Raw genomic sequence first — 21,135 nt, forward strand, 5'->3', positions numbered from 1 at the left:
TATTAAGCATACACATATATATATGCAGGCAATTCAACTTGGAGAACTGGATGCTCTCCCATGCAACAGCTCTCACTCTGTGAGCCAGATTGCAATTCATTAGTAATTTCAAAACATTTTAAATCTGAAACTTAGTTTTTCATTTTCTCATCAACTCTTTAGAAAATTACATACTTTGGTCAATACATTTGATTACATCTATACCAGAAACAGCTCAAATATTTTATGTGAAAGTCCTATCATATTTCATGTATACTGGTATTTGATAACTGAAGCCTAACCAAATACAACCTCTGTATGTAAAAATACAACCTTTAAAAATAAATGCATATTTGTTCTCAAGGCATCTGCACTGCATGATTTAGCCCAACCCATCTCAGAAAGAAACACTTAATGGTATATCAATACTTCAAGAAGAATAGAGGAACTATCACCACTCACTTGCCACAACCACAGGAATCTGAGAAACACACAATTATTTTAGAATTCAGCATCTGTCATCATTCTGCACTTCTGGGGACTAATACTTATTTTTTTTTATAAACTAAAGGAAAGCAATTCTTTCCACTGAAGTCCACTGCTTCTACATTCTATTCTTTTGATACATAACAGAAAAAGGAAGAATTGGAGATTTTTATACATTTTGCTACTCTTAGAAAACTAGTAAAATACCTCCTATTTACAGACACCCATCAGAACAATGAGGAAGTGAGCAGTAAATTCTTACAAAGAGTAAAACAGACACAAGGGACGAGAGTAGGCTTGCAGTTGTCAAGAGAAAAATTTTCCATGGTTGCAACAGCAGAGAGGAAAAGAGAAAGAGAAAGGCACTTATGCCAACAAACTAAGGTCTCAAATAATACCAAGTATATTACAGAATAAACAGCACTATTTCTTACTTCACCCAGCAGGAACAAACAGGAATTCTAATTTGTTTCTTTTAATTTTGCAGAGGTTTTAGAACTACTGGAAGATAGTATAGCCCCAGTAAACAAGCTTGTAACCTCAGAACTATTTTTTACGTTCAACACTAGTCAGAGAAGCTATCCAAATGGAGAGAAGCCTGAGAACAGGCACATGATAATAGTTTAAATAAGCTCGTACCTCCTGCCATTTCTCTGAAGGGTGTTAAAAAAACCCCCAAGCTCTAGAAACAGTCATCGTTTACTGGGATAGCATGTCATATGCCTCAGAGGAACAAGTGCTCTTTCAGCAGCTCTCTGTAGGCTTAGCTCAGAGCCATTCCACTTTAGACAGACAAGTAGCTCCCTGGCTTCAGCCGCCTATTTACGTACATGAGCTATGGAATTTCCCAACAGCAACACTCAGATCCCCTTTTGCTGCTTTTAAGTCCTCTGCACTGAGAACTCATGTTGCAAACAGTTAATACGTTCAACAGTTCAGTCCAGGACAAAAAGATGGTTCTTTCTCTGTTGTGTGTTACTGTGACAGTAGTTTGAAGGCCAGTGTTTTTTAAGAAAGACTATCAATCCACTTGTACCAGGAACAGATCCATGACAACAAGGCCAATTTATCACACTAAACACTGTGTTCATTAAGCAGAAATAACAGAATACCTATTTAAGTACAGATTGGGCTACAACAACCAACCAAGGAAATACCAACACCTCAACAACTGCAATGCTTTCTTCGTAAAGCAAAACTTACTTCTCTTTGTGGGGTCCTAATTAGCTAGCAGCCCAAATAAAACAATAAACTGAAGGACAAAATCTTTGGAATATTTTTGTAATTCTTATTTTCAAGTGTTATTTCAATGAGGTGTTCTCTTACTTAACTCCGAATTAGTAAGACAAAACTACTATATTCTCCTCAATTAGCATGATTTCTTCTCTCTCAAATAAGTCACACAACTAAGTTCAATGACAGTGTTATTTCAATTTCCTCACAGTTGCACATATCTGCCAGCTTGCCAAAGCAGCACCATGTATAAAACAAAAACCCCATGTATAGAACACCTGGCTGACAACATTTCCTAACTTATAAAAGTCTGACTTACACAGAATGATAGATTTTTAACAAATCGGACAAGTGAACCAAGTCATATCTATGGACACATAAATACATCTCCCCATGCAACAGAGGTTACCCTCCCCAGAGCAGGACAGAAAAGCTAAGTCCTACTATACTACAATTTTCCAACAGCTTATTAAAATAAACCAAAACCAATTTTCATATGAAACAAATTATAACAATAAAATCCAGCAAAACTTACAAAGTTCTTGTGAAAACTCTCTTAAGTATAGTGACAGATGACAAAAGTTATTAAAAGTAACTAATCTTATGTATTTTGAGACAATATAAATTGCCAGACAGCATTGTCTACAAACCAATCAATGTGAGAGATACAAGTAAATATCACAACCAGATCATAAAAGATCATCTTTCAGGGTAAGCAGGGATTTAGAGTAGTAACTTAAAAACTACTAGCTGTATAGCTTATAGAAATTACAGTTTCACTAGTGTCTTTGTACAGTCAATGGTGATTCACCTTTTAGTTACCTCAATACAATAAGCAAAATGACTTACCATTCTTGCTGACATCCAGTTCCCTGAGATTAATGAGATTTGCAATGGATGCTGGCAATGTGGTTAGATCGTTGTCTGGCAAACTCAGCTTGTGTAGAGACTGACAGTTAAAAAGTTGCTATTGAAATAAAGAAAAAAGTGAATGTGATTTTCTCTCAGTTTCCTCTATATAGCTTTTGTTTTTAATCCATTTAAACTTCTGACCTCATGGCCTGAACACCAGGTTATTTACAGTTTTCGATACAAAAAAATTTTAACCAGTTTCATTGAAAATTGACTCATATTACAATGCTTAAGAAAGCTAAAAACTGCAAATGGTCACAAGGCAGCAGCTATGCTTAATACTTCCTACAAATTCCTTCCAGTATCTCGGAAATTGTGACCTGTAGTTACACACTGACCTACAAACATTGCAAAATATTTTCTGTCATAGACATGCAATGTGACACCCCAGAGGTAAGTAGAGTTTATTCAAGAAAGAAAAGAAAAAATTGATAGACACTTTTTTTAAAGTCAAATAGTTCTGGACCACAGGATTTCAGTACATATTCATCTCCTCTAAAAGTGTCAATTTCGTGTTATGTCTTCCAATGTTTTTTCCCTTTCATGCTTCCTACCTTAAGTACACAAAAATCAAAAAAAGTTGAAAAAAAATTGAAAACTGGTGAAAAAAATTGAACTAGTGAAAAAACTGAAACTAGTCTGAGTTAGGAGTATAGAAAAGTGTTTAAACGCTTCTTTCTACATGCACTACCATCTTTATCAAATACTAGCTCAGAGCCAGATCTCTTCCTAAATGCCTAGGGTACCTAGATATTCTTCCTCAAAAGGTTTACAAATTGACAAAGTAAGGCAAATAATCTTAACGTAATGGAAGAATAATCCTCAAATAATATGTAGGAAACTTACACATAATACAAAACAAGTATCTCTAAGAAAGCAGTTGAAAAGATTCATCTGAACAATTTATGATGAATATTCCTTTCATGACCATTTTTGAAAAGATCATTCATAAATACCTTGACTTAGTGATCATCTCTTTTGGAATTCTGAGAAAAGATCTTAGAAAACCAGGAAGTGTTCACTGACTAAAAAAAAAATTTATCCCAATCACTATCATTAGCAATGGGCTCAGTTTGACCAAAATTTTTTGTGTCTCTCTCAATTACAAGGCCATTATTTGAACCAGAGACAACAAGCCCCATTCCTGTAAAATTTGCATATACCACCCCAGAACAAAAGCAGACATAAATTAGCAAGATGGACAGTTAAAGGAATGAGCTTTAACTTGTCTACTGCTGTTTTCAAATCTTCAGAAATGTGTCTGTTAGAACTCATTTATCATTAAGGCTTTTAAGAGTTACTAGTCACTTAGGATACTTTGATGAGCTCAGGCGTTTTGGAGCCATTCCCTTACTTCAAGAATATATACTTCGAACTCTTTCCCTAGAAAGCAATAATCTAGACTCTTGGAATCATTAGAAATTTCTCTGATAACTCAGGTCAAAGCACATGTAGCACAAGGAATTGCAAGATCCCTAAAGGAAAATGTAGGGGGAAGGGAGTTTTAGATCATATTGACTATGCAGTTGTTCATTTGTTGTTCTTTTTTAGTGTTGACATATTCATAATTACTAGTAGTAAGTGCAGGAAGTCACATAATTAAAGACTATTTTACTGCAGAATCTGATCTCTTCCAAATATCAGAGTGAGAGAGAAACTAAAACTGTTATAGTTTGAGCTTTTCAGCTCAAATGCACAGTGCGGCACCTGGAGTAAACAGGGTACTTTCTCAGATGTGATTTAGCATATAAGATGGAGGAGGATGAAAGCATTTCAAATGCCCAGTCAGTTTTGAAGCTGAAACTACACACCAACATTCCATGTAAAGTCAATTCCTTCTCTACCACAACCTTTCCCTCCACCCCAGTTTGCTCATGCTCTGCCTTTGACCAGTCAGCTAAATTAATGAGCTATACTGTAAGAACTGAGTGTTGAAATAAGCTGGAATTCTGAAAAGATTCAGGGCAATTTAAAAAAACCAAGAGCCACACACACTGATGGGTCATTTCAGTGACCAGGTTGACAAGCAGCCCCAAACCAGTTTTGCTGTGGCATACAAAGGCCAGATCACAAAACACTACTGGGGCAAAGAGGAAAGGTGAGAGTGGGAATGTGTTAACAGGGTTTCAGAAAACTAGACAGGGCCTGGTAAGTATCACAGCCTTTATATTTGAAATGGCTTAATTAAAAGTCTTTTCCAGAGTTGGAAGACTAAGTAAAAGGGAAAAGGAATACACAGCTTGAAACTCTGGCTCCATATTGGCCAGGATCATTTCAAATATTACAGGCCTTCCCCTACAGTTCTTCTCTGAAAGTTTAATTGCCAAAATTTTGGTCAAATGAATAAAAATCACTTTGACGATATCTTCACTACCCCTAATCGCCCTGCTCGTGTTCTTTACTGTATTTGAATTTATATGTGGGGGCGTTTTCTTTTGAAAATTGAAAGGGTAGCAAAATATAATGACCAAAATTACTTAAAAGCTGGAAAAAATCTTTAGCTTCTCAGAAATATGCCTTTAAGTATGACTTATTCTAATACAGAAACACATTAACTTGAAGCAAGTGTAGGCTATTACATGTCCCTGCAGTTAAGAAAAAAAACCCAAAACCTAAAAAAGAACAAAACATAAATGTTCAAGCAATCTTTCTAATCATGCGGATAATTAAACCTTAGACTAGACCAAGGCAAGTGGTAGCCTGCCCACTTCTCAGTGCACAGAAATAGATTTATTAGTCAGTCTTTTCTGCTTTGTAACTCTCTTGGGCCAGATCTGTTGCTTGAGCAGTTTCATTCCAATCCATGCAACAAAATAGTCATGCTGGAATGCATAAACTTCCAGTCTACCAAGGCTGCTTCAAGGCAAACTATGGCGCAAAAGCTGAAGCTAGACACTAACAGTTTCTACAGAGCTGGTGAAGTAAAGACGTAATAAGTGTATCTAAAAGGAAAACCATCCAACATACCTTTGGAAGCTCTTCAATCTGATTAGCATCTAAATACAGTTCTTCCAAGGTCTTTTCAAAAGTAAAAATCTCCTTAGGCACCTGTTCCAGGCTGCAGTGAGAATAATCGAGTGAAGTCACAGTTTCCTCCTCTCCACGCAGACAGCGGCATGGCACCAGCCGCAAAAACAAATTCCGCTTTGTTGTCATTTTCAGGCACTGTAAAATGGAAATCAGTCAATTTAAAAACCAAAACCTCAGAAATACGTGTGCAGTTTCTCAAACTTACACCAGCTGCTAAATACTGAAAAGAAGTAGCATATATATGTACTTGCACATGTATTTGTACACACATGAGACACTGTGAGGAGCATGTACTTACTTTCTTTTAAATACAACAGAGCTCTGATGACATTAAATGGGGTTAACATACCTACAGATACCAGAAGACAAAGCCAAAGTTTAGCATATGACTTGTCACCAGCTAACACACCCCTACACTGCAGAGAATCAGAGAACTTTGAAACAGCACTGAACTGTCAGTTGTGTCTTTACAACATAGCTTATCCCACGTTTACAAAGGTTAATGGGATATTTTTGTTTAGCACAATAAAATCCACCCTCTACAGAGAATTAAAATGTAGCTATACAGAATCTAATCAGGTATTTTTTTGTACATGTAAATTCACATATCCTAACTCCAAATCCCTCATTTAATGTCAGAATACAACAAAGAAAAAACAACAACTGTTCTATCTGCAGTTTAAAAGGAAAGGTTTCCAAGAGCAGAGATAACAAAGTGACCTCTTTTGCAACTTCATTCCCTTTTGAAAACTTCAACACATCTTGCTGTGCACACTGGAACAAGGAAACCTCACCTTGCAATGGGAATGTATCTTTCTTCCTTTAAACTCATTGTTACAATAGGTCCTTCTATTCTCTATGACTTTACAATATTCCTATTCAGCCTGAGAAGACAAACCTAAAAGGTGCTGACTAGCTAATTACTGACAGCATACACTAGCCATGTTCTTGCCTCTTTTCTCCTCAGCAACAAGTTTAGGTCTCCTTCTCTAATTAGCAATGGATTTTCACAAAATCTTCAGAATTCCACCTCAGGTTTCAAGTTTGTCTGAAATTAGATGACAGACTCAATTTTTCAAGAAGGACCAACATATGTAGACCAACAACACGATCATGTCAGCTCCATTTCCTCAGGAAATTGGCCTAAAAATACATACTTCTCCAAAGCAGCACTGAGTGTTTATTTTCTCAATCAAACTGCCAACACTCCAAATGAAAATATGCCTTTTTTACCTCCTTTTTTTTTAACTGCTGAAATTATATTTCAACTTCTGGACTGGTGACAGGAAACTTTCTCCTCCAAGTGCCAAAAAAATCTTTCAGACACATTTAGCAGACTGCACTTCAATTTTCAGACAGTATGTTAATAATACAGGGAGAACATAAAATAACATGCCCACGGCACTAAAGTCACAAGCTGCAAGACCCCTTTTCTCACTAAGACACAAAAACAAGTAATGTGCTTGGATTTTCCTCTATGTGCAGCTTAGCTTGCCAAATACTTCACAGTATGTATAATTCATGTGGCAACAGATCAAGGGACTGCTATACTTTAGTGTTTTCATTAACCAGAAGTAGAATTTATCACTCAGACCGTGAACAGTCAGAGTCTACATCCATCCAATAAAAAAATGGAAGATAACTCTTCATTAGAATAGTGGCAAGTCAAAACCTCATTTTTAAACAATGCTTCCACGTTGCTAGAATTTGATTACAATGTTGATTATCAAAACACAGTATTTCTCATAAAACTCCAGCCATATTATTTAAATAAAAAGTGATCCAAAAATTAGAAAAACATTTAACTGTATTGCAATGCAAAGAGTTTGGAGACTGCAAATTTCACACTGAGGATGTCCAGAAAATGGGCAAGTCAGCAAAACAGATAGCACAACCTCCTGCTGCCTCTTCCACAGGAACAGGCTCAAGAATGACATACTCCAGCCACCCACAGACAGATGCCAAAGATGCTATGGAAGCTGAAGTGCTCACTGGGTCCAAGTTACCCACGCCTTCTCCAAGCTGCTGATACTGCATGTGAAAACACAAGTTGAATTCCCTGGCCAACATCTAAAACCAAAAAGCCTTTGACAAAAAAGAAATTTTGTCTCTTTTCACTAGCAGTTCAGGGAATGGCAAAGCTGTGGAAAAACATGACACTTTTGAAAGAAGTGTCAACAGCAGTCTCTTTAAACAGGAGTATCAACAGAAGAACATGTGTCATGGAAACAAGCACTGGAAGCAGAGATTGTACACGTGAATTGATTACCAGAAGTCCGGCAGCGAAAGGCATGCCCATTTCCCACCAGCTGCAGCCATCAATAAGTCCACTCTGTCCAATCATTTCAACTTCTGAGAATTATATTTTGAAAGCAGAATATTAAAAAGCTTACTACAGCTTCATATAAATAACAAAAAAAGATACTACTTGTCATTCAAATCACCCAAAAAGCACATTTGTTACGTTGTTCACTCCCTCTTCTTCAGCAGCTGTTCTCTTCACATGGGTCCTACTTGTCCATGTCTCTACAGTTTCTGAAGCAACAAAACTTACAAGGCCTAACAAAGCAAAACCCACATATACCTAGTTTACCTAGCTTATTCCTTTATTTTGTAAGAGAGACCTTGAGCTTTTAGAAGGTGTGGGGGAAGAAGGATCTGGTAAAAGATCACATGCATCAACAGCACTGTAAACGGATTAGTAAACAAATGCCTGTACAGTATCACAGTGCTGGGTCATATCTCCTTCAGTTACCATGTCCCTTGAAGTACCTGAACTCACAGCTCCCATTTTAAGCCAAAATAGTCAAGACTTATATTTAAGTATCAAATAAACAACCATCCCTCCAAAGCACTGGTTTGACCAACCTGGGTATATACCTAATTGTAACTCTTCAAAACCCAGAATGAACCTAAAAACCTGCATTTAAGTGAAGGCAGGAAACTGCAATGTGATTTAATTCAAAATTGTTTTACGTTTGTTCAAATTTTACTTCTACGCATACAGGAAGAACTGTTTAACGCTCATGTTCTACTATAGAGATGGCTGCCAATACTAGGAAATGGGTGCGTCAGGATAGTGGCAGGAAATATTCCCCACCACCACTCCCCTTACAATATACATTTTATAAACCAACAGTCAGACGTACACACCACTTCTTATCCCTGTCTACCCATCTTGTGGTCAGTTGCCCAAGCAGAAAAATTGTAATGGATGAATCAGGAATCAGAGAATCCACTGTTAGAACAATCTGAGACAGGAAAACATGATTTCACATACAACATGTGCTTTTCTTATATTGCTCCAAATAGGAGCATGTTTAGTTTGAGTAAATACACAGAATGTAGAAAGGAACACAAAGGATAGCAATTTTTTCCTGCCCATAGAACAGGCAAGTCTAGCAGGCAGAAAAATCTTCATGTCCTAATATACCACAACATCAGACCACCTGAAGTACCAAATCCAACAACATAAAATTGCTTTGCAGACCTACAACGCTGTGATGGCTTATTTTTCTCCACCACTTAACAACTCCAATTCTTTATGGGGCAGATATAATAAAGAACTCAAAGGAAAAAAAAGAAAAAACCTGAAACACAAATAAAACTCTCTTGTTCCCTAAACCATTAGAGCCTTGACACAAGTTCACCTGAGGTTCAGTGTTCACAGCCAATAGGAAAATTATGACCTTTATATAGTTCTTGAGTTGTTTTGGGTTTTTTTCACTTCTTGAAGGAATAGGAAGGGAAAAACATCACTGTGCATGGGCTGCAGGTGGATATCTGCTCCACCTTGGACAATGGTCTGCAGCACCTTCTTTCCCTCCTTCACTGGCCCTGGTGTCTGCAGGGTTGTCCCACATAGTCTCACTTTCCTCACCTGGCTGTTATACAGTTGTTTTTAATGCTTCCTTGAATATGTTATCACAGAGGTGCTACCAAGATTACTGACTGACACAGTAGTCAGTCCATTTTGGAAACAGCTGGAATTAGCTCCATCCAGCATGGGGGCAGCTTCAGGCAGCTTCTACATGTGGTGAAGTCACACCTGCAGACCCCCTGCAGAATCCCAGAAGATAAGAGGCTAATGTGTTTGTCTCAAACACCAACAGCAGGATAGCTGTGGCACCAACCAAGGACTGCAGGTAACAACAGCCAAGGACTGTTGGCAGTAACACGCTGTGAGAAAGAGCAAGATATGACTGGACAAGGGGCCATAAGGAGGTAGGACAGCACTTTTCTGGGACAAATGTCCTTATTCTAGCTCTTGGAGATAAGCACAACTCAGCACAGCACAAACACAGGAATGAGGTGGAGAAGCAGGTATGGACAGCGGGGGGGGCGGGAAGGAACAAGACCACCAAAGCCCTCTGACCCATTTCCACAAAGACCTAGAATAACAGACTGTGCATGATGACTAATTTGCATAGAAAATCCAAAATTTTTCTCCAGGACAGGGAACACTTATCTGTTAAAAAGGCACCCAAAAACAAGCCCAGGTGCATGGGTGTCCCCGGACCCTGGACATCCCACTGGCTGGATCAATGCAGGAGCCAGTACTGGTAATATCTCTTTCTCCCTTCCTCTCTCTCCACCTTTGTGTCTCTCTCTGTCTCCCTTTATCCAAAACCCACTGCTGTGTACTTACGTTAGGAGGTGTAGGACTAACATACTGACTTCCGTATCACGTTTAATTAACTAACAATATTTTATATGCTTTTGTGGACTCTCTAATTTTAGTTATTCCTTTTGAAAAGCATCTACAAATCTTGGCTTCTCCCTTCCCCTTACAGGTGGGACACTGTTACAGCGGGGATTATTGTAACAAGCATATTTCAAACCAGGAGTCCCGTGGAAACGAAGTATATATGGACAGATTCATGGTAGATGTTTCAGAGATGTTTATTTCTCCAGCCGCATGGCCGGGGCCCTCCTCAGGAGCTCCCTCAGTCACGGGACCCGAGGGTCCTTGGCCACACAGGGGAACACAAACCGACCAATGGGGAACGAGGCTGAGCAGGAGCAGGGAAACCCCGTGTCTCCCCCCCAGGGCCCCTCTCCCAGGGCTCCATGGCAGGAGGGGAGACCCCAACATCTCACCCGTTTTATTTTAATGAAAGGAGAATGAAAACAACTGGATAAACATAACAAGAACAGTTTCAAGACAAAACAAGCCACCCTCCTGAGTCTTTAAATGTCCAAATGGATTCTGTGGAACATCTTAGGGCTGACAGAAGGGAGACAGAACTCTCTGGGCATGCTTTGTGGGGAAACTGAGGCAGGAGAGGGTTTAATTTCTTCCTTCCCCCTTTTCATCCCCCCCTCGGCATCGGAGAGGAATTGTAGGGAAATGGAATTGTATAGGGAAGCCATGGGGTGAAAAACTGATTAGGAATAAACTGGGGATAGGGTAAACTTAGGAAGGGGTTCATATTGGGTATAGGGTAAAAGGGGGAAGTAGGCTGTGGGTAGGGAAGTTGCTGGGATGGATATTGTTTATAATTTTGTGCATAATGGCTGCCTTTGACGGGAATACCTCCAGGCCCAGTAACATTTGCTGCTTGTAAACCCTTCTTTCCTTGCACTATATCAAATTGTACAACTTCCCCATCTCCTACACTTTGCAGGTAATTTTTAGGGTTATTCCTTTTAATGGCAGTTCTATGGATGAATAAATCTTCTCCTGTATCATCTCGTGTTATAAATCCATAGTTGTTTTTTACATTGTACCACATCACAGTTCCTGTGACTTTCGTGGCTACAACTCCTCCTATCGCGTGCTTGCGTGTTCGTCGTGGCTGCTGGTCCTGCGTGGCCGCCGCCTCGCTGACTCCGACGTCTCGGCCGGGCCCCCGCGTTGCGGCTGCTCCTCGCTCTCCCAGCGGCGCTGCTCCGGCGCGTGTCTGGGCTCTGCGCAGCCCCGCGTTGCCATCGCCGCCGGCCCCGTGCCCTGTGAGTGGTTCCGCTCCGCAGTGCAGCCCCGTTTCTGCTCGGTGCTGCGCTGTGTGACTTCTCGTGTCGCTGTGGAAATCGCCGCTTCTCTCCCCACAGGGCTCTCTGAGCCAGCTGCTCAAGAGCGGCCTGCCACGCCAATGCCCGGTTCCTGGCTGCTCATGGCCCATGGCACCCGCGGCGCCTGCGGCATCGCTCCCTCACTCGCGGTCGCGTGGCCGGGGACCCCGAGACAGGGATGGGGTCCGCAATAAGGCGCGCGCTCCCGAGGGGGCTGGGCGCATCCAGCACAGGCACCTCCGCTGGCACGGCTGCAGTCATGCGCTCCCGGGATGGCGGCCGCGCGGCCTCGGCCATGGGATAAGTATGATCTTCTGCTGTAGGGGTAATGGGACCATACAAATGCTCCTCAAGAGCTTCCCTGATTATAAGGTATGCATGGAAAGCTTCTCTTTGATCCCTTACCTTATCCCAGATCTCGTCCCAGAAACACCCCTCACAAGATACAGGAGGTTCGATATCAAAAAGTAAGTCTCGAGAAATATAGGAGAACCTTTTGAAAAGGCAGACGAAAAAATGTTCTAGATCTCCCGGTTGCATTACTTTTTTGTTTTGTTGTTCAAGGATTCCTTTTACTTCTAGATACATTTTTTTCTGTGGCTCAGAGAGCGCCATTTCCCACAATTCTTCCATAGTCCAGAGAGAATATCCAAACCAAGATGAGAAGAGAGAGGTCAAGAGTGGTTATTTTACTCACGAATCTTCCTCAGGGATCGGTATCTTGCCCGCATACCTCCACCAGTTGTTACAGCGGGGATTACTGTAACAAGCATATTTCAAACCAGGAGTCCCGTGGAAACGAAGTATATATGGACAGATTCGTGGTAGATGTTTCAGAGATATTTATTTCTCCAGCCGCATGGCCGGGGCCCTCCTCAGGAACTCCCTCAGTCACGGGACCCGAGGGTGCTTGGCCACACTGGGGAACACAAACCAACCAGTGGGGAATGAGGCTGAGCAGGAGCAGGGAAACCCCGTGTCTCCCCCTCAGGGCCCATCTCCCAGGGCTCCATGGCAAGGGAGGGACCCCAACAGGACACCATACCCCAACTACTAAATCCTTGCCACTTACACCCAGTACAAACCATGAACAGTAAAACTGAATAGCATAAAATCAGTCAAGCAGAAAAGAAAAGCATTGGTTTGAAGACCAGTGTTTCAAAGAAAACAAGATTAGCAACAAGCCTGGATTGCTAAACTCTAATCTAGAAGAGACTAGCAACATTCAGTGAACCATCACTCTTCCCTTGAACTCTGATGATTCCCTGCTTACTCCCATCATCCAAGTATCTGGCACTCCAACAGCATGTGTAAACCTGCCAGCACCCCATCAGCCATTTTCATTTCAACCTCAAGTAGAGCTTAGGATCACAGTAATTTTGTCCCCAGTCTACATTAATTTGCTTTGAGAGCAGTAGTTTCACTGTATCATTAGTCCCTTAGATTTCCTGTCTGATGATAACAGGATGGGATCACTCATGCTCGAGAAAGCACTGCTTCCCCCTTCCAGGCCTCTTAAAAGGATGTTACTGCAGCAGCAGTTGAAAATGAAACCAGCTATCAAATATTTATACAGAAAGGCAAGATGAACTAGGCACACAAAATACACAGTGAAATACTTTTTAGTTCACCCCACTACCTACAAACTAGTGCAGAATTATGGAGCTGAGCACATGTAAACACAGGAAAGGGCAAGATTGTGTTGGGGAGCATGTAACCTAACATGCTGCCAGACAAATACAAAAAGGCTTAATTGGCCAACTGACAGAAGTTCCAACATACTCATGTTGAAACAAAGAATTACAAAAAAACCTGTAAGGGTTTTTCTCTCCCTAAAGCAGCAACAAGCACCACAGAAGACACCAAAACACAGGCTTTTTGGTTTCTCGATGGGAGATACTGTATTGTGAAAAGTAACACCACAATTTACGTGAACGTCTTCCAGTTAAAAACAGCACTAACCCTCATGAACTTGGGAAAACGATAAACAACATAGTACTTCTAGAAGGAACACAAAACACCCTAGTTTTTACAGTAAACGAAGTACAGAATTATTCACTCTTTAAACTCAAAGTACCTGGCATCTCTTAGTCATCAGCAAATCACGGGGGAAAAAAAAAAAGTGTGTACGGGGTGGCACTAAGGGTTGGTACAGACTTCCCCTAAAATAAATCCAGTCCTCTTGGGCAGGAAAGGTGAACTCTTAAAATAACAAACTGCAACCATTTCGCAAACCCTAGTTTGAAAGTGTGCTTCTTTCCAATCTTTTTTCTTGTCATCTTTTGGAAAGGAAAAGATGGCTCAAACCTGATGGCCACTGACAAGGACCTGGAATATGCAAAGACAGCCTGCACTGAGGAGAAACTGTCCCTTTTTAACTATCACTGACATTGTCTGGTTGAGATGGTGAAGCCTCATTTGGTGACAATGCCAACTTAATGTATTTTCACTTCCTTCTTCCTTCCTTCTCATCCAAGCTATTTCTTTGTGTCTCTTCTAGAAAAAGAAAATCCCCAAACTGGACTGGTTATGTCACACATTTCACTGAATGAGACTGGCAAACATGTCAGTACAAATGAACCAAAGTACTGGACTCTGGAGAATGAACAAGTGGTTGGAAATAAAACGAACACCATTTTAATATGAAGCTATAGTCTGAGGCCCCTCGGTTCTGGCATAAAAACAACGCTAAACTGCATCCATGGCCGCATGTCCTCATGCAGGTAAGGAACACCAAAAAAACATGCTGTGCTTGCTCACAGACAGCATTCAGAGGAAAAGAAATAAAAGGCGTTAGTCTTGAAACAACAAGAGTGAATGGTAATAACAAGAGGAAGAACGTTCTAGTAAATACAGCCAATTGTTAAATGAAAAATATTAAGGATGTTCGCTAAAGTCTTCTGAGAAAACTAAGGGAACAGAGAGTGCAGAAATCAGGGGTTTTTTACTGATCCAGAATATCAGAATATAACCAAACCCAGCCATTTTCTACTCCTAACTTGCCAAAGTATCAAGTTCAAAGTTCCTCTTGGTTAACTACTTCGCAAGTTCTCAGTGCCTCTATGTATTAAACCAACTGAAAAAAAAAAACCCCAAACCATCCACCCATCTCCAAGAGCCAAGGCAGCAAGATAATGTCAGTTAACTCCCAGAAAAGCAATGTCAGGTATGAATTCTGGAGATGTTTACTTAAATTATCTCTTTCTTGCATTCTATAAATAAATTCTAACCAGATTACAATTTTCTATTTCTATTTTGTTTTGCTTTAAAATAATCAGAAATCCTTTACACAAGTAGAATGTAAGCCATCGTATAAAACCTCTTCAGTTGTTGCAGTTGCAGTGGTGTTACCTGTATTAATAACATTTTCTTGGTTCAACAACAGCATTTTCCTGTTCTACTGGAACTAAACAATCTCTAACTAGGTATGTGTTGCAACAGATATAAACCGCAGGAGTTAATTTTGACAAGTAAAACCCACCCTTAGCAAAAGATAAATAAAAAGAACTCTCCAGAATAATTATTTCTATTTATTTTCTGCAGCAAAGCAGTCAGCAGTACTTGCCCTTATCATGGCAAAAGCTTAACAATGACAAAACCAGAATGACCCTGTCAAAACGCAACAGAAGTATTAAAAAATCTCTGGCAAATAACCTACATAATAAAATATTCTATTTCAAGTGCAGCCTTTGATTGAAATGCAGTAATACTCAATACCCTTATAAGCCTAGACTGAGACATCAGTAAGTCAGAGGTATATAGGAGTATGTATCTGTAATTCAGTCACCTCAGTATTTTTTGGAGAGACAATATGACCCAGCACACAGTCCAAGAAGTTCCTGCAGATCATTGAAGGTAACTTTTTGATGTAAGTGGTAGAAGAACTAACAAGGAAAGATGTGTTGTTGGACCTTGTACAAACAAACTAGGAAGGACTGAGAATGTGAAGGCTGGAGGCAGCCTTGGTTGTAGCAACCAGAAGACGGTGGAACTCAAGATGATCCTGTGTAGAGGGAGCAAAGCAGCAAGCAGGACTAAAACCCTACCCTTCAAGTGAGCTAACTTTAACCTCTTCAAAGACCTGCGTAGAGGAATCTCAAGGGTTCGGGCTCTAGAAGAGAAGGGGGTCCAAGAAATCTGGTCAATATTCAAGCATCATTTCCTCCAAGTTCAAGACCAGTGCATTTCCATGAACCAGAAAGTAAGCAAAGGGAGCAGGAAACCTTTATGGATGAGCAGGGAGTTTCTAAAAAATCTCAAATAGAAGACAGAAATTTATGGAATGTGGAAAAAAGGGACAGGCCACATGGGAATATGACAGGAGCATTGCCACAGAATGCAGGGATGTGACAAGGAAGGCCAAGACCCACTTCAAGTTGAGTCTGTAATGGAATAGCAAGGACTACAAGCAGGGCTTCTACAAGTACATCATCAGCAAAAGGAATACTAGGGAAAATGTGGGGTCACTCATGAGTCAGATGGATGTCCTGGTGATGGAAGACAGAAAAGGCAGAACTGCTGAATGCCTTCTGTGCTTCAGTGTTAACTGCTGAGGCCAGCCCTAAGGAATCCCAGACCTTGGGGCAAGGAGAGGAAGGCTGGAAAAAGGAAGACCCTCCCCTGGTCATTGAGGGCTCAGCTACATAGGCTTAACATTCCTCATAGGTAAGCTCAGGAAATGTGGTTTAGATGAATGGACAGCGAGTCGGATCAAGGACTGGCTGAATGGCAGAGCTCAGAGGGTCAGGGGAGTAGAATCCAGTTGGAGGCCTGCAGTCAGTGGTGTTCCCCAGGGATCAATGCTGGGGCCAGTCTCACTCTACTTGTTTCTCACTGACCTGGATGAAGGGATACAAGGTTCCCTCAGCAGGTTTGCTGATGATACAAACTGGGGGGGTTGGCTGATACACCTGAAGGCTCTGCTGCCCTCCGGCTGGACCGTGGTAGGCTGGAGAGTTGGATGGAGAGAACCCCAGTGAGGTTCAACAAGGGAAGAGCAGGGTCCTGCCCCAGGGAGGAATAACCCCAGGTACCAGCACAGGCTGGGGCTGCCCCACACAAGGTGACAATGAGCCAGCAGTGTGTCCTTGTGGCCACGAGGCCCAGTGGGATCCTGGGATGCATTGGGAAGAGTGTGGTCAGCAGGTCAAGGGAGCTGATCCTCCCCCTCTGCTGGGCCCTGGTGAGGTCACATCTGGAGTGCTGTGTCCAGTTCTGGGCTCCTCAGTATAAGAGAGAAATGGAGCTTCTGAAACATGTCCACCGAAGGGTCATAAAGATAATGAGGGGTCTGGAGCATCTCTCTTATGGGGAGAGACTGAGAGAGCTGGGCCTGTTTAGTCTGGAAAAGAGAAGACTGAGAGGGCATCTCATTAAGGCATATAAATATCTCAGAGATGGGTGCCAAGAGGATGGTGCCAGACTTTTCAGTGGTGCCCAGATACAGGATGAGAAGCAATGGTCATAAACTACAACACAAGAAATTTCACCTCAAGATAAGGAAGAACTTCTTTATGTTGAGGGTGGCACAGCACCGAACACACTGCCCAAGGAGATCATGGAGCATCCCTCTCTGGAGACATTCAAAACACAGAGAGACCTGTTCCTTTGTAACCTGCTCTAGGTGACCCTGCCTTGGATGAGATGATCTCCAGTGGTCCCTTGTAACTGTAACTCTTCTATGATTCTGTGAATTTAAGGCAAGATCTGTTACAGCAATATCCTTACCAAAAGAGAGAGAGAAAAATTACAGATTAAGTTTACAGGAAAAAACTAGAATTTAAAATATTCAGATAACCAAGCAAATGTACTTTTTATTCTTTTTTTTAATATTTATATTGACTTTTCATATTAACACTACATGACACTACACAGCAACACACACACTGTCATAACACAACTGCAGCCCAGGTAGTTTCAAGTATGTTCTCACACATTTTCTTTTGCTCTTTTTCTGAGACAGCCCTAGAAAATAACTCCCATCTGGACAGTAAATCTATCCAAGTGCCAGTATAACACTTCCTCTGAAGAATGGTTTCTAATTGGATACCATTAACAACGCTGCTGAGATTAGCATTAGATCTGAGCTTCATTTCTGATGTTTCACTTGATTGCATATTCTTTGGGTGTGTATTTGTCGTGTTACTAAGAAAACCTTAAGAGGGAGGAATAAATTGATTTTTAAAACTACTGTGTTTGAATCTCATCCACTTCTCTTCCTCAGATCAAAAAAAAAAAAAGCACCATATAAATGCAGTGATTTTTAGTATGGCAAACTGAAGTCTAAAGGAAACCGCAGGAGTCCCACAAACCTTCATGGAATACGCAAAAACCCAAGCATTTTTAAAAGCCATTGACATTGGTATTTCAGTATTTCAACACTAGCGTTTTCACATGGCTAAAGAATTCCTTTACATTATGGAACTGACACAGTTCGGATTTAATTTTTCTCATTTTTAAGTTAATGCATAGCCAGGAATATGAAATACCTATCCCAAAAGGATACTGAAGTGCACTCCATCCCCCACTATCCATATCTACTTTTTTTAAAATATGCAATAGAAATAATCACAGCTACTATATACCTAGTAATCACAGCTATTTAGTACAGCTGACTGGAACCAAGATACTTCAGAACTGCTTTGCTTTCCAAATCCACTAATTTCTGCATTAAATAACCTCATTTTCTTTCATTGCTACTGTGAAAAAGATCCACGGAAACAAATTCCTGACTTTCTAAACAAAGAAAACAATGAAAATTAAATACACATAGCAACCAGACTAAAACATGGTAAGCTTCTGGCAGAGGTAAAAAACCATAAGAAGCATAAAGCTTATGCTTCAGGTTTAGTTCTTGGAGGGATTACATTTGGATCTACCATATGAGAAAATACAGTGTACTGCATACCATCAACATCTATTCCAGCAGAAAGGAAGAGACACTGTCTTAATTCCTCTAGTTATACCACCACAGTCAAAAGAGATGAAACAGCACAGGGGTAGTGAAGGTAAGAGGCATTACTAGTCATTTGCCCATAGGAAGCAACAAACCTTACAGTGCAGCAAGCACAGCTGAGGCAGTGCGGCAACAGCACAGATTATTAGCTCAGTGGAGAATGCCAAAGCACACAAAGCCTACAGCATTGTAGGCTATACAAAAGGTTAGAAAACACAAGCATGTGCACATGCTTCTATCTACTTAAGCATTTGCTGTTTATAGAAATGCCAGATAAAATACGCAGAAGATTTTGTATCCTTTGAACTAATATTTTATAGTCTCAAAATTACAGTCATTGAGGAGTCAATATTTATTAGCATTTCCACAATCTGAGCAGCACTATTAATAAAATCAGAGCAGATGGAAGCTGCTGTCATATGTTGTTGGGGTTTTTTTTCTGGGGCAGGAGGGGGACTAGGCAGTAACAGTTTCTCCACAGGAATTCATATAGAACTTCTGACGACTAAATATTCTATTGGATACTCTTTTTATTCATGAAAAATACTTGCCTCTACAAACACTTACAATATGAGGCAAAAGCAAGTTAGTGCCATCTGCATTGGCATCACTTAATATAGAAAAAAGCTGATTCTGAACATGTGTTGCTTTTCCATTGAGCTTCGAAAGCAAATCAAACTTTGTCTTGTTAACACTTTTCACATTTTTATACATGCTCTCTAGCTAAAAAATGTTAACGCACCAGTAAGAGAGAAATTATATGATATGATGCATGTCTAGGCTTTAGAGCAGCAAACCAGAAAGGACACTAAGAGACCCAACAAAAATTTTAAGCATTTTTTCAAGTACCTTTTATCCACATTTTCAAAAAAAAAATGTTTATCATTTCTAAGAACTGAAAAAAAAAAAGAAATTACAAAACCCAGTATTCTAAAGTTCTCAAGACACTTAATAATGGCCACTGAGCTTCAAAACAGAATTATTTTCCTTTTCCATCTATTCCCGTTTCCATATATGCACACAAACACATGTAAATAAATGTAATTTACTTGGGTTTTCAACAGATATGCAGAGCTAAAAAAATTGCCTTCAAAGTAAAATGAGAGATGATGCAGAATAAAATTCAAGTGCTTTGGAGGCAATTATAACAAAATACAAATAAGTAAGAGGATTTCTACTTTAATCATTAGGCAGTTTGTCCAGAGGAAAGACAAATAATGTACTTACCACTGTGTTACTTTTTTCTCCCTGCTGCTTCTTCCCTGAGCTTTCAAAGTCAACATTCTGTTTAGGACAAAGGGACAAATTTTAGTCAACCCTATCACTACTAGATAAGAACAAACTAATATTTCATTGTATTGCATATTTATTTGGCTTTCAGAATTTTGGTTTTGTTAGAAGAAAAGCTGTACATGTGTGTGAATAATAGCCTGAATATTTCAGAGTACTTGAAAGACTTCCAAGACACCAGAACTGCATATATACTTTCAAAGGAGATAATTCTTTGGTGTATAAAACACTGCTTTTTATCCTACTTTTCTTTTAAAGCATTCTGTCTACAAAGTTGTTTCATTTTTACTCCTTTTATAGTTACATATTAAAATATTAAGTATCACACAGATCTCTTGCACACAGTTCTGAAGAATTCTAAGAAAAAATACATCAAAAATTAAGCAAAGATAAAGAGAGTACATTTTTGCATTGTTAACTTTAGGAATTTTAAGTTGCAACACATTTTATAAGGCATAAGAGAACTCTGATGCTAACTTCACTGAAGTAGAAGAATTAAAAACAAATTAAAGCATCCAATGTATTTGACTGAAAACACTCAAAATCAGTGGTTGGGCCAATGGGAAGGATCAATTTTGCCTCCGACAAAGGCAGAAGTAGAACATATCTTCAGAGGGATTAAATGTCACTGTAGTCTGACAGATCATGTAACTGAGCACGAAGTTATGCAGAACAGATAAGAAGCTAAGTCGAGCAGCGTATAATCTGTCAAATTTTCATTATCTAGAAAAGAATTTAAATTGTGGGGATCACAGGTAGCTTCTTTCAAAGGATTGCCTATAAACAGAACTGTATTTCACTTCTTTCCAACAAAAGCAGAACCAGGCCACCATAAAACAAATAGATCCTGAAAGAGATTTAAAATCAACTTGTTCCAGGAGAAAAGCTTGTTTTGGGGTAAGAAACAGGACAATGAACTCCCACTCCCAGAAGTCAGGACTGCCACAGCAGGATTGCACTATAATCAACTTTTGCATATTGCATGTCCTATTCCTCATTTGGGAGTCACTGTTGTCAGCTTCTGCATTCGTAACAAGTGAACTCCAATGCACTACACTGCATAGATCTACTATTCATTTATTTTCAACAGAAGGACATCCAAGACATGCAGATAGCAAGGGGTAAAAGTAATATTAAAGCCTCAAGCCCTTCAAGTTCCCTACCGAAAAAAAAAAAAAAAAATTCTCTGTTAGTTTAGCCAGCCTCAGAAATGCAGAGCAGTACCACTCAAGACAATT

The 21,135-nt window shown here is 40.0% G+C and overlaps 1 protein-coding gene across 9 annotated transcripts in view; it reads right to left on the reverse strand.

The window, feature by feature from the left end:
* Nucleotides 1–21,135, reverse strand: part of ERBIN (erbb2 interacting protein) — a 119,454-nt gene that overhangs the window by 58,429 nt on the left and 39,890 nt on the right. For 7 of the 9 annotated variants that reach the window (XR_004237370.1, XM_032095385.1, XM_032095384.1 and 4 more), the window contains exons 3-5: nt 19,835–19,891; nt 5,578–5,775; nt 2,548–2,665 (exon numbers count right to left, since the gene is read on the reverse strand). Coding sequence is in view for 8 of the 9 variants with exons in the window: in XM_032095385.1 (XP_031951276.1) it covers nt 2,548–2,665; nt 5,578–5,766 (307 nt within the window). In the remaining variant the exon portion in view is untranslated. The remainder of the gene's footprint in view (nt 1–2,547; nt 2,666–5,577; nt 5,776–19,834; nt 19,892–21,135) is intronic. The other 2 variants (XM_032095388.1, XM_032095382.1) reach the window with 1 other exon arrangement.

Source organism: Corvus moneduloides, chromosome Z (genome assembly GCF_009650955.1).
Source record: "Corvus moneduloides isolate bCorMon1 chromosome Z, bCorMon1.pri, whole genome shotgun sequence".
NCBI lineage: Eukaryota > Metazoa > Chordata > Aves > Passeriformes > Corvidae > Corvus > Corvus moneduloides.